Source organism: Osmerus mordax, chromosome 17, assembly GCF_038355195.1.
Source record: "Osmerus mordax isolate fOsmMor3 chromosome 17, fOsmMor3.pri, whole genome shotgun sequence".
Taxonomy (NCBI): domain Eukaryota; kingdom Metazoa; phylum Chordata; class Actinopteri; order Osmeriformes; family Osmeridae; genus Osmerus; species Osmerus mordax.
In genome coordinates, this window is record NC_090066.1 from 12,277,066 (window position 1) to 12,291,851 (window position 14,786).

The following is a 14,786-nucleotide window of genomic DNA, read 5'->3' on the forward strand; positions in this document are numbered from 1 at the left end:
TCTGCTAACTGAAAATATGCCCCCCAAAACGTTAATAATTTGGACATTAATTTAGGGGGACATGGCTAATTCAAAAGAAGTTTGCTAGAGGCAAGCTAGCTGCTGTTGCTAGCCACACTTCACTGATTGTTTGAAAGCGCCGGAAATGAGAACGTTTCTTTTGACATCATTAAGTTTAGCCATAGCTGGGACATTGAAGACAGTAGCCTAGTACTACACACTGCCAGTGGGCGAGCGGAGTCTGACTCTGAGGCTAACGTCAAAACAAGACGCGGTCTCACTCAAATTCCAAGTTTTACACAAATCACAAAACTATGCTGACCCGCTGGCTGGCTTCGAAATCGCCATATCTTTAAAACACTGCTCTCCCTTTTGATGTAGAATTGATCCTGGTACGAAATTAAGAAAATACTCATCAGACGCAGATCGACAAATGCTGCCGCAATCGTCCATGGAGGCTGACGGGGCTCTCACGTAGCAATGTTTTTACAGCAATCTACATTAAAATCTCACCACCTGGCTGTCTTCACAATAGTCATATCGTCATAACATTTCCCTCTTTCTGTTTTTCCGTGTAAAATTGAACTATAAAATTACGAAAATACTATGACGCTTTCTAGCATGGCTGCCGCCTAAAAGACTAGGCGGTCTCACGGGCGACCCGCACTCGCTCAAATTACAAAGACTTTCACAACCTAAATCAAAAATCCGAGATGGCACTTACACTCGAAATCGCATTCTCAACAAAGTCCAATGGTTGGGAATTTTGGGGGGTGGTATTTTTCAATCATAATCTAAGCTCCAACTTGCGTGCCAGAACGTGTCTATTAGTGATGTGTCGTTCGTGAACGATTCTTTCATTTTTAACGAATCCTTACAAGGACTCGGGAGTAACGAGTCCTCTCAAAGAGTGATTTGTTCATTTTCTCGTGGCCGCGCATCGGGACTGTTGCATAGGCTCGTCCAAGTAAACAGAAATGATTCGTTCATTTCCAGACTCGGTCTTCGGGTACGAGTCTTTGGATCATTTTTCACGTGACCTGCATAGCTCTGTAGTGGTAGCTAGAGGAAACGAACGATTCGTTCATTTCCCGACTCGGTCTTTCTACGAGTCTTTGGATAATTTTTCACGTGACCTGCATAGGCTCTGTACTAGTAGCTAGAGGAAACAAACGATTCGTTCATTTTCCGACTCGGTCTTTCTACGAGTCTTTGGATCCTTTTTTCACGTGTCCCGCATTGTATTTTTTAGTAGAGGAAACAGTTTCCTCATTCCCTTTTGTGTGGCCGCTGTTTTAGTAAGACCAGGGGTCTCATTTATAAAGCTTGCGTACGCACAAAACGGGGCTGAAAATGTGTGTACGCCACTTTCCACGCAAAGGTTGTGATTTATAAAAAACAAACTTGACGGGAGAACAGGGGCGGTTTTAGGCACGGGCGGACCGGGCAGCTGCCCGGGGCGGCATTTTTTCATGTCACGTGGGGGGCGCACGAGCATAAAATAAATAAATAAAAAATATCTGTGCCGCGAAGCGGTTTTCTCTTTTCTATCATTTCACTGTGTGGGGAATTGGCAAATTGGCGCCCCCTTCAGGCAGCTGCATGCACACCTGCTTGCTGAGAAGGTGCCGTGCACAGAAGCTGTGTGAAAAAAGGGGAGAGGGACAGATAGCTCATCCTACTGGGTCTCCCAAATGGAACGGACAATTCATAATATTATAAATATATGCCTAAAGTTCCTGAACATTTTTGTTTTTTTTTATTGTGTGAAATGGCGAATTGAAAAAAAATGGGTATAGGCTAACTCTTACGTTTGTTAGCCTTTTTGCTATGATGCTTGCTATGCAACAACAATATTTCGGTTTTAACTCAACAAACACGAGATAACATTTCACCATAATAGTGTGCTTTGCAACAAAACTGTTACAAGTTCAGTTATTATTTATTTTCATTATTTAGGTTAGGCCCTGTAATTAGCCAACGGAATTTTCAAATCTGTAGGTAGTTTCAAAGACGAACATTTGCTATTTGCTACAACTAGGCTATATTTCGTGACAAAGTAGTTTAAAGTCATAACTAAAAGTGTTCCTCCCTAAAAGTTATATTAATATAGCATGTAATAACAGACATTTAGCGTGTAAGGGCATGTTTATGTAACCCTCCTATTATGTTTGGTGTCACAGCTACTCTGTGTACAATGATGGTATTTTGGTGAAATGGTAGCTAATGTGTTAGAAGTAGCTTAGTTGGAGAGCTCACTGTCTGCAGTCTCTGGTGTCTATTTTTACTGTTACAGCCAGGGTTCTAAATTAACACCCGCCAAATGCGGGTTAAAATTCATTTTGGCGGGTGTTAATAAAAATTCACTAGCCAGTTTGGCCGGTGATACATGAGGCATTAGATGAATGATACATAAGGCTCTGTTCTCGGCATGGTTCTCGGTCATTTATCCCCCTGGCAGTACTTCCTAAGCTTCCCATGAACACTGTGCAGTAATGCTACGTGATAACGTTTTATACGCCCATTGGCTGCGCGCAGTTGAAGTGAAACCAGCGCGAGAAACCGTGGAAACGAACGGAGCGTCCACCAGAAAACACAAGGAAGAAGTCAAACGAAGCATAGCGGATCATAGGAGGTAATAAGAGCTAGCTAGAGTAGTAAAGTAAAAAGTTAACTTAATGCTGCGGTGGTTAGGACAAACTTCTGGGGGCGAGAAGATGAACGAGGCAGGGGATGAGGATATTGATAGCACTAGAGAAACGAAGAAAAGAAAATGTAATGCCAAATGGCTGACGGGTCGGGAATGGCTTGTGTTTGACAATGAAAATGTTGTCATGTTTTGTAAGGATTGCCGCATGTTGTCTACGCATAAGAAAAATTATGTTGCTTACTGACACAGTCTAGTGTAATGTAAATACACTGTTCTTAATAAAGAGTATATTAGGTCAGTTTAATTAATGCCTGCTTAGGACAAAACGTTACTGTAAATGCATGGGCAGGAGTCAATCTCATCATGACGCGAATGGACGTTTTAGCCATTTACAATAAATAGTGTCCTTACTTAGTCACGTGTTGGTGATTTCACATACCCTTGCTTCATGCTTCATTTTACTTCATTTTCTGTGTTTTTCATGCCAACAATGTTAATAAACCTGTTTTTAGACCAGGCTCGCCCGCGGGCCCGAAACACTGTGTTTCGGGCCTCCTCCCCCAGTTACTACGCACTAAATGTTAATAAATAAATGTTTTAGACTACTACACATGTTATACATCATTGGAAAGCAACGATTTTTGTGCTTGTAGATATGTAAACCATTTCAAGATCTAGTCACAACAATAAGTTTAGTCAACGTCTTTGTCCAGTCACCACTTTGGTGTTGTTTACAAAGCCAAACGTCTCTACTTACCCTCAAAGGTTCCGTGTCGTCCAGGTATGCAAACAACACATCAAAACCTGATCTGCGTACATTCCCAAGGGTTCAAAGTATCTAACCATGTAAAGTAATTCGTCCAAATACAATGTTTTACGTTCATGAATAGCCATTATCCTTTGTTTCATTATGCAAGTTAGCCGACGGAAGAAACAATTTGTTCACATAAGTGTTCTTTTCTCCGGTTAGCAACAGAGTATTTACGATATGAAGGCATCAGAATGTCAGTTGAACCCTCCCCTTTTGATTGACACCTTGACCCAATAGGAGCTTCCATGCCCCGTTGACAGCCCTCTAAAGCCAACTAGGTCTGTGCGTCCTGCCCCCCCCCCCCCCCCCCCCCCCCACACACACACACACACACTCGTTCTCAAATAATTTCTAGAACTGGCTTCGACGGGCTCTGAAATTAGCTCGTTAGCCTTGTAGCTGACAGCTAGCTGAAAATGCTAATACCTCATTTGTATGTGTCTGTGGAGCCTTCAAAATAAAAGTCGATTGCGCAATATGGTTGACAGAATCAGTATTCTTTGTGCGCCAATCCTGGGAATCAGATAAAGCACTCCAATGTGTTCATGCTTTAGTTTTTGTGTTTCAGTAATACTAATTAGGGATTTAGCTATTATATATGATAGTTCTAAGTACCACCTTTCATTAGAGATAACAATTATGAAAAATAATACCTTTTTATCCTAAGTTTTTGACCTTGGTTACAAAGGGTCATTTTGGAGTCTCCAAAAGGCCCTTTTAGAAAACGCCTGGATGTACTCTTATAAAAACATGTGTCAAATATGAATATATTGTGGTGTCATGGACTTTTGTGGACTTTTGATTTGAATTGGATAAGGCTTCAACCTGTGGTCCAATTTAGCCTTCCAGCTAATACCTACCACCTCTAGGCCTCTTCAGGCCTCTGTTTTCAAAACAAAATCTAGGCGGAAATAGAAACTTTCACTTTCCTTGTGTTCAAGCTTCTATTACTCAACACCAGTAGGGCTGACAGGGGTCCTGACAACAGGGGAAATAACTTCAGAGTGTCAGCTTTCAAAAGAGATAATTTACATGCATGTACTCCAAATGGTTCAAGAACAGCTTTCAATTTGGGTATGCTGTTTAGGCGTTTTCAGGCAAATTTAACAGGAGTATGAAATTATCAAGTGCATTCAGTGAAACTCATTGTTCTTATTTTCACCGGAAAGAATTTGGCTAGTGGAAATTCTGATTGGCTGGTAACTTTAGAAAGTTACCAGCCAAATTGGCTGGTGATCAAAAAAGTTAATTTAGAACACTGGTTACAGCTCAGGGGAACATTTCATTTATATGCATCTGTATGTTTCACTCAGTGAACAAATAAGTTATAATTCTATACTGTTTTGTTCGGCTTGATGTAGCGTCCATTATCTGAGTCGTAGGAGGCAGCAAGGGGCGGAGCTTCAGCTCCTTCAGGCAACACGCCCCCCCAGTCTCAAGCAGAGAAGACTGCAGATTTTTTCATGATTTCAAAGCCTAATTTAACATACTTGTTGGTGTTATTTTTTCATTCGAATTTGGATGGGTAGTTAATAACACATTATTCTGTGGTGTGGCGAACTTAAAACTAGTTTTCAGGTCCACTTTACAGGATCTTTAAGAACATAATAATGTTATATTTACAATAACATATTCACCAAATAATTCCAAACACATTTACATACACATTTAGGTGTGCTATATTGACAATGTATGCATTTATTTACTAATAATGACAAAAAATCGTGTTCTGTCTCTTTGCTTTAACCCTTGTGTTGTTTTCGGGGTCAAAAATGACCCCGCAACTCATCAGCAGAGAAAACCCCCTCAATGTTTTTTTTTCAACTTGAAAATTGATGAGTTTTCCTAGAGTAAAAAATGTGTTCATATTTCCATGAAAGCTGCACACCACTAGGGTACAAAGTTGTCTTAGGGTCATTTTTGACCCAGCAGTTATAAAACCATTATACACACCACAAAAACAACTAAGAGACACACACACATACAGTAAGACATTTAGATATACAGTACCAGTCAGTTTGGACACATTGGAGACATAACTTAAACTTTCGTGCATGTGCATCATCTCCCCTCGACGATCCGATACATCGATCACAGATAATACATTTACATTACATTTGACATTTATGCACTTAGCAGACACTTTTATCCAAAGAAAAGTAAAGAGCATAGGTCACTGATCATAACAACGAGATAGCCCCAAACATTGCGAGCAGCCAAAATGTCCCTGATGGAGGTGGGGAGTTGATTCCACCATTGGGGGGCCAGACAGGAGAAGAGCTTGTGTTGGGACCGGGCGCTCTTGAGCGGTGGGACCACCAGACGGTTGTCAGAAGAAGTCCGTAGGTGGCGGGGGGGGGGGTGTAAGGCTGGAGGAGAGACTTGATGTAGTCGGGTGCAGTCCCGTTCACCACTCGGAAGGTCAGTACCAGAGTCTTGAATATGATACGGGCCGTGATGGGAAGCCAGTGGAGGGACATGAGGAGCGGGGTAACATGGGAGCGTCTGGGTTGATTGAAGACCAGACGGGCCGCTGTGTTCTGAATCCTCTGGAGAGGGCGGGTTGCGCATGCTGGGAGACCGGCGAGCAGCGAGTTGCAGTAGTAATAAAAAAAAGATTCAGACAAACTAAACCAAATTTCAGACAAAATAAAAATGTCTTCAAAGCATTATTTACTAATGGGGAATGCAGTCAAAGGCTACAAAAATCCTGCAAATGACAGTACCCCATGTACTTTTATTTACAGGCTTGTGTGGAATTGTCAGTCACACACATTATGAGAATAATGAATAGAAAAACATTTTGCACATTCTGATCCTGTTGAACAGAGCATGGATGATGTATACAGTGAGATGTTCATTTAATGGCAGGTGAATTCTGCATGTGGAACTGTGGAATTTAATGTAATCATGTATTCCCAGTTACAAGTAAAATAGTTGTACAAACTGCATTTCATGAAGAAAGTCCCAAAAACTGACCAAGAGATGGTGTAGGCCTACTTAGGGCAGAAGAATAAAAGTTAATCTTGAAATAGATTTGCTGGAACACCAGTTACAGGAGGGTGCATGGTCACAGCAGGTGATGTTAATTGTAGGAACAATAGCCAATATAAATACTAATAGTTATATTTCTATTTGCTGGATTTGTATTTCACCAAAATATGGTGTACTTATGGTAGAAGAATAAAGGCTGATCTTCTAAAGCTAAGTGTCAACCTGCCCCCACCTCTCATATGGTAAAATCTGGAGTTACGGAGTCTCAACTTGATGGCTCTCACACCTCATTGTGTAACTTACTGTAGCATTGCTCATCATATGTTGATAAGGTTCAAGATTGTGGTGTGATTGGTTGTTATTGGGTATAAAAGGAATTGTGAAGCATTGTTCGGTGGATTCTTGATCTCCTGAGACCTTCTCCTCACCTCTGGCTTGTCCTACTCCTCCTTCCTCACCTTTTACATTTAGTCATTTAGCAGACGCTCTTATCCAGAGCGACTTACAGTAAGTACAGGGACATTCCCCCGAGGCAAGTAGGGTGAAGTGCCTTGCCCAATGACACAACGTCAGTTGGCATGACCGGGAATCGAACTGGCAACCTTCGGATTACTAGCCCGATTCCCTCACCGCTCAGCCATCTGACTCCTCCCCTTTTGCTTTCTATCTCTGGTTTACAATAATCATGGTAGAGTAGGTAAGAGTCAACCTTCATTTGTAATTGATTTCATTCACTTGCAAAAAACAAATTCCGAGGCCGGTAGATCATTTCACCTCAGTGAGTTATATCCTGTTGAGTTTGTATTAATGAGAGACTGGTCTGTGGTCGGCCAGAGAGAGATGGTAACCTTCCGCCGCTGTGGTTGTTTATAGACCTACGGGCCACTCCCTACAGGCTACTCCCTCAAGGCTGCCCGCTTGAAAGGAACTGCAGCCCAGAAGGAGGATACTGACAGAGAAGGAGAACCCCTTCCCCCACACAGCACATGGACCCTACAAACCTATAACAGGCAGCCTTGCTGGACGAGACCCTATTATATTATCGCCCTATACAAAAACACTACTTCTACCTTGTGCATCTGTCCTAGTGGTAACCAAGGTAACAAAGGTTGAAGGTTTGGAATATTCTAGCATGCTTTGTGTACAACAGGTGGCATGTGTTGTAATCACCAGGTGGCACAAGGTGCCCATGGGTAAGCAAAAAGTGGATCACCATGCCAACGTAAGCTGTGAAATGACAATGCAGGTGGGAGTGCTGTGAGATTTTTTTATGGTTTGTGTGTGTGCCATGTGTGCCAGTGTGCATATGTGGCATAGTAATGACATGAGGGAAACCATTAGTCAAAGGCATTTTAAGTTTGTTTCTGCAGAATTTTATTGTGAAATCAGAATAACTGATGAACCACACTGGCCAAAACCCCTCACGGTCCGTATATTATTAATCATGTTGGTGAGCAGTCCTGAAGATGAGGAGACATCCCCATGAGGATAATAGATATGGAGAGAGTGAGTCCAGGTGTGTTGCCGTAGTGATAGCCAGAAGAGTATTATGGGTAGTTGTTGAAATGCATAAATAAATAAATACAGTACAAGAAGCCTGTTGGAAAGAGACTGTCAATGTTCATATAGTTACAGTACTCTCTAAGGCAGAGTAGGTGCAATGTCTCTCCCAAGGAACACACATGCACACATATTGAATGCAAATGCTTACAGTACTGTTCACACACACATACACACATTGAGAGAGCAGAATTCTTTTTTAAATAAGCGCTTAAAAATACATGAACACACATACAGTACCCAAACAGATACACACACCATCCGGCAACTGATGACAACACTGGAAGCAGCCCACTGATGGTTCAGGGACTGTGGTTTGGAAAGGCGTACAACAAAAAAAGCACTAAGAATTTGAAGGGAAGATCTGAACACAGCAGATCTGTAAACAACACCCCCCGCCCCCCCATCAACTCGACATCCAGGGGTGGTGACCAGTCGTGTGACATACGTGTGTGTGTTTCCATCTTCATATGCCCTTGTAGTTCGACCAATGGGATAAATAAAGTGCTCTAAAAACTGAAGATGGCTGAGAAGGCACTCGTTGTGTAACTTGGTTCTGACATGTTGAAGAAAATGACTTTAGCGGAGGTTAGGCAACCATGTACATTGGTTAGAACAGACCTATTCATTGAACTGACCGGACTGAAGTTTGAAGAATGGGTCGAACAATTAAAGCTTCAACTCGTCAATTTCATGAAAATTGACTAATAGTTTATGCCAGTAAACGTGCGTGTGGTATGCTGCCATGTATATGTGATCAGATATAGACAGTGGAATGTGCAGAAAGATGTGACACCTAAGGAAAGAAAAACAACTACAAAATAATTTAGAACCAAACAATGAACAAGCATTCCAGGCTTTGTTCTTCTGTGAGCTTGACATCAGAACTGACAGGGATTTCACTGTGGCTGAGGCTTGATATTTGAATATTCGTAGATGCATTACAAGCTTGCTGCTTAAAAGTTGTTTTAAGAACAATAACACATGAAACAGAACAATAAGTAATAATGACAATTGATTGAAATGATAAATCCAGTTGCCTGGCAGTATCTGTCCATTTTCCCATCTTGAGAGATGCAACATTTTGTGGACTTGTTTTATAAATATATGTAGCTGTAAGTTACTTCTTGTCAATCTGCATTTAGCAACGTTGTAAAGTAAGTAACATAAATACAAATGTTTGCCTCAGAATAAACACCCACTTATAGGTAACAACAAGGGTAACAACTGGGACTTAAAAAGTACTCAATCTTTCCGGGATGACAGTGGGCCCATTCGGGTTTCCCTTTTAGGATTTTCACCAACTTTGTCTGAGGCACCTGCCCTTTTCCTGCTGTGAAGGTAGGGACCCTGACCAAAAAAAACAACCATGTACGGCATCTCGAGGAGATAGGTGGGACTGAAGAGAAAGAAGAGAAGGATGGCCAGAGAGAGAAAGAGAGAAGATTAGGAGGGCAGGAGAGAAGAGAAGGAGGGCAGGAGAGAGAGAGAGGGAACGTGAAGAGAAGAGGGACAGATATTGAGAGAGAGAACAGAGAGGGCAAGTGAGATAGAGGCCTATGTTTGAGCTTGTTTGGAGCATCAGCCTTTGTGTAAACTGTTCATTATGTTTTTGTGTGACTCTTTGAGAGACTACATACAGGATCTGATATAGCACAACCCCCCCTGAAATACAGTTCAGATGCTGACTAAGATGCTACATGGCAACAACGTCAGCAGGAGTGTTTATGTACCAGCTGTGTGTTTGTGTGTGTGTCTGTTGGCATTTGAGCATTTGTACAATAAAGGATGTAGGAGAGCTGAAAAAGGATATATTGTTGTTCTAAGTGGATGGGGGTTGTGGATGTAGGCCAAACCAGTGGCCCTCTCCATCATCACATCCAGATGTGGAGTTGGGCTACAGACCATGTTCCTCCAAACCAGTTGCTCATTATACCTCAACACACACACACACACGCACGGCTGTTATATATCAAAAGCAACACAAATTGCTACCATACTGTACAGCAGCAGTTCTACAAGCCTGTCCAAACGAAAAAATTAATTATTTGTATAACTGACATAATCACTCCTTAACTGTGCCCGTGTAGACCCAGACAGTAACAGACATTACCCTGTAAAACATATCTGTCTTTAGTCAGAATTAGAAATAAATGACATACGTGTAAAAAAAAGTATCATGACTGCTCTCCCTGACTGCCTGCTTTTCTGTCTCAGTTAAAGTTAAAATTCTCATCTATTTCAGCTACCTAGTCACATTGTGTAAAAATGACCTCTAGACAAGACCTAACAATGGCAGTTTCAACCCGCTAGTATGACTGACTTTGGCAGGTGAATATAGACCATTATCACTTGTATTCAGTTGCAGTTGTGGTTGTCTGTATTGTTGATATGTATAGTCAGACCCTCGCTATCTTAGCAGACCTCTATTCTCACTGTTTGAATGACACTGATATGAGTTTAGCTGACTCTGTCATCCATGTCAGTGTTCCAACCTTTTTGGCACCAGGTTTGACTGCAGGGAATGGGATAATAAAGCATAAAATCCCATGAGATAGCCCATCTATTCACGCACAGAATAACAAAGGCTTGGACCTGACGCAATTGTACGCCCTTCATGAATTCTGAATCAATAGAAATCTAGTGAGTTTCCCAGAGAAATGTGGAAAGACAATAACAACAAACAGACTATTACAACAAAACTTGTAATAACAGTTCATCTCTTAAAAGAATCAAAAAAATCAATTTAAATAATATTTTTGTATTGCTGCTTGCAGCAACATTTCAAAAGGCAACAAAAACAAAACAGGAAAACACCAACAATAACAAAAAAGATTCTTAACCAAACATTAAAAAATAAATGTGTTTAGTCGTCAGAGAATGAGAGTGTATGGGAGCGTGGCTATAGGCGTGTAAACTGGTTGGTTTACAAGAGCAGGCAAGGTTATAAGAATATCGCCCATCTTCCTTCCGTTAACCCTTTCTAAAGCACACTGGGTATCTCTCCTCTGCTTCTCTCTTAGAAAATGGGAGGTAACCCTCCATCACAAGGGCACATACATATCTTTCTACTTCCTATGGTGCAAAGTATAGAATGTTCTGTGTCAGGGCTGCAGAGAAGGCCCTCAGGTTTTAGGAGTTCTAGTTCAGGTTTTCTTCCCAAACCACAGTATGAAGACCAGTGCTGTAGCCATACTACTGTTACAACTCTTGGCCCAAGATTGTTTCACAAGCACTCTCATTTGACGGTTGGATGGAGCTAAGTCAATAGCCAGCTATTGGGTGTGTGTGTGGGTAAGGTAGTCAAAATGGCAGCCAGCCAGCTGATTACTGAAATGCAGGACTCCATCATCGAGACTGAGGGCATGGCATGTCAACAGCAGAGAAAAGGGAGGTGTATGAGCATTTAGTTTTTGTTTAAATTATTATTATTATTTTTACAATTTGACAAGAGTTTCTCCATCGGTTGGGATTAAATAAACAAGTTCCCATGATGCTTTGGGGTCAGGGCGCGTGCAAGGTCACCATTAGCTGTGTGGAATCCAAAGCCGCCGAACTGGTCCAGGAGCTCATTTACATATAGAACACAAAGTGCCTGTTCTCCAGGGGAGCCCTGCTCACCTCCTTTCTGTCCTCCTTCCTCCTAACACTCACACACCATCGGATCACCTTACTAAACCCCCCCCCCTCTCAATCCCATGTTAGAGCAGAGTGGACACTTCCTCACAAACAAGCTGACATCACCACCTACTCTCTGTCTCAAATAGAGACAGAGAGTAGTCGGTAGTTTTCAAATCAAGTTTTTTCCGTGATAAAACTTGGCCCTCTCCCCATTCTCTCGAGGTTCTACGGATTTTGCCACTCAGCAAAGGACCCTCCTCAGAGTCCCCGGTCCCGTAAGTGGCCCCCCTCCACTAGTCAAGACGGAGGTAGCTGGGCGTGGAGTAGTTGAACATGAGGAAGTCCATCTTGTAGAGCTGGTACAGCTGTCTCTGCTGCAAGGAGCTCACGTTGCCGAAGAACTGCGCCGTCATGGCATCCGTGGTGCGGGTGGACTTGGCGTACGACGGGAAGCGCACCGAATCACTGGCGCCCGCCAGACGCAGCACGTAGTTGGCATCCTCCTCCAGAGTTTCATACTTGCCCACCAGGTCGTAGTGGACGTGGCATGGGTGGCACAGTTGGTACACCGTCTGCCAGTGCTCATTCAGCGGGCCGTCGCGCTGCGTCGCCGGGTCCACCAGGTAATCGGCAAACTCACGGAACTTGACGTCGGCGCCGTTGGCCAGCGCCTCCTGCGTGGCGTTCTTGCGGTAGCGGCGGACGATGCGAGTGCCAAAGCGTCGGTGAAAGGAGGAGTTGTACTTGAGGGTGAACTTGTTACGGTATGCCGAGACGAGCCTCTCAAAGGGCTCGCGGACAAAGAGGAACTTGAGGTAGGTCTTGAGGCGGTGGTTGATCTCCGCGATGCTGTACTGGTTTAGAGTCTTCAGGTTGGAGGGGACGTGGGCTTCATTGGATGGGATCTCCATGGGGTCGCTGGCACAGATAGACACGAAATAGAGGATCAACGTACATCCCAGTCATATCGTTAAGACTACTAGAACTAACCTTTACCAATCATTCTACAACCCCTCTTTCAACCCCCCCCCCCACGTCAGAAAGTCTTCACCCCCCACCGACCTGTATTTCCCGTGGCCCGTCAGTACCATCATGACACGCTTCCAGTTGGTGCAGGCCACCTTGGGTACGTAGCAGTAGATGAGCTCGTGCTCCTCATCTACCACCAGGTGCTTCAGGTCTCCGGGCGTCAGGACCCGCCGCTTTCGGCTGGACGCGCTGTGGGCCCGGCACGACTCCACCACCTGGTCTCTCCTGGCCTGGTGGAGGACAGCGCTGCCAGAGAGCTCTGACTGGAGGAGGAGAGGAGAGGAGAGGAGAGGAGAGAGAGAGAGAGAGAGAGAGAGAGAGAGAGAGAGAGAGAGAGAGAGAGAGAGAGAGAGAGAGAGAGAGAGAGAGAGGAGGTAGGGAAAGATAAAGTAGGTGAAAGAGTGAGAAGAGGAAGGATAACAAGTATGGCCCATATCCATCCAAAATATAAACAATATTTCTCATTCCCAAATCTCGTAAACTGTCCAGAGGTACTAGACAAGGCTGTCCGAACCTTCTGGGATCAGACTGTCTCCTCTCGAGAACCACAACCAGAACCAGACCCAGAACCGGACCCAGGCAGTCAAGGCCATTGACAGAGAGAGAGAGCATGCTAGACTGAAGTTACTAGACTACACACACCATCCAGGGCGTAGATGGCCGGGTAAAGGAGTCAAAGTTGGACATCTAACACCTCTAACGCCACACCAAAAACACAAAACCTCAACCAGGGAAAGAGAGGGAGAGAAACAGACAGATAAAAGAAAGAAAACTAAAAACAAAACGAAAGAAAGAAAGACTGATGACATCCAATGAAACTGAGAGAAGAAGAAACTACACAATCCATCACTGGCACTTTCATCCAATCTCTCTTTACTCTATGTCTTAGCTGCCGTTTTGGGTAAGTGACTATTACACAGAATTTCTCCACGAAGACTAGATTATGACAGTGCTAGAGAACACACCAAATAATGCCACACCAACATCATAAACAGTACTACAATGTTGATATCATTGCAAGGTTAGATTGTACAGGTAAGTTGTTTGACCTCCTCGTTGTCATGCCAGGGGCTGTTTCGACGAGTTGTTCTAAAACATACGAACTGCCATCGGCAACAGAATGTGGAGGTCAGTTCTCCATGGGCGGTAGACCATCATGTGACGCAGTCATGACATAGGTCACCATAGAAACAGATATGGATCAAGGTTCAGGTGGGATGGTGGGGATTGGGGAGTAGGGGTTTGAGATCAGAGCTAAACTTAGCCGGAGGCACACATACACAGACATCTACACATGCATTCACACACACATACACATAGTTCAAGGGAAACAGAGGACAGTGCTAAAAACAGTCACCGCCTGCAAATGCTTTCCTGTCAGGCAGGAAAAACAGCAGGGAAAACAGGGGTAAAAAGAGAAAGGAGGGCGGATTGGGAGAGATGGAGAGAAAGTGGGAAAGAGAGTTGTATGTTTTAAAATGCTTTTAGGGGTCACATAAGGGTAGCGTTGGCTGGAGATTACCACAAAAATGTACAAAACATACCCACGGCCATAACCCAAAGAAAACAAAAGCAACACCAAATACACAAAAAAAAAGAAAAAAAAGAGAAAACAAACCAAAAGACTTGCGTCATAACTTCCACAAAGATGAGCTCTTTCCGTCCATGTAGCACACTGCTCTCTCCCACCCCCAGATCCGTACAAAGGTGCTAAGGCGGTTTGTTGCGAGTAGACCCCGGTCCTGGTCCGACTGAGCCTCCGTACAACCACAGCCACCTGCTTACAACCCATCACCATCTCAGCCCCACTCTCTCCACTACTGTAGCAACTGTAACTAGAGAGGGTACAATTTCTGGGGAAATTGTAGGGTGTGCTTGCTTGCGTCGGTTGCAGAGGGGTCCGTTTTTTAATGAAATTTTTACAACTGATATTTCTGTGTATTTTATATAAAAATGCATAGTCTACTTATTATTTATAAAGATTACATAGATTTAAAAGCATAATTTTTTTGCTGCTCATTTACTACTCAAAATACTAAGAGTGAAGTGTAGAATGAAATAGTTGTCTTCTCATTTCCCCTGCAAGAGGGAATGGTAATCGGCTATAGCAGCCTCAGTTCA

At 43.3% G+C, this 14,786-nt stretch overlaps 1 protein-coding gene across 2 annotated transcripts in view; it reads right to left on the reverse strand.

The window, feature by feature from the left end:
- Window positions 1-11,929: 11,929 nt before the first annotated feature.
- Window positions 11,930-14,786, reverse strand: part of chst11 (carbohydrate (chondroitin 4) sulfotransferase 11) — a 78,561-nt gene continuing 75,704 nt past the window's right edge. For both annotated transcript variants that reach the window (XM_067255047.1, XM_067255046.1), the window contains exons 3-4: window positions 12,699-12,928; window positions 11,930-12,554 (exon numbers count right to left, since the gene is read on the reverse strand). In XM_067255047.1, coding sequence (XP_067111148.1) covers window positions 11,930-12,554; window positions 12,699-12,928 — 855 coding nt within the window. The remainder of the gene's footprint in view (window positions 12,555-12,698; window positions 12,929-14,786) is intronic.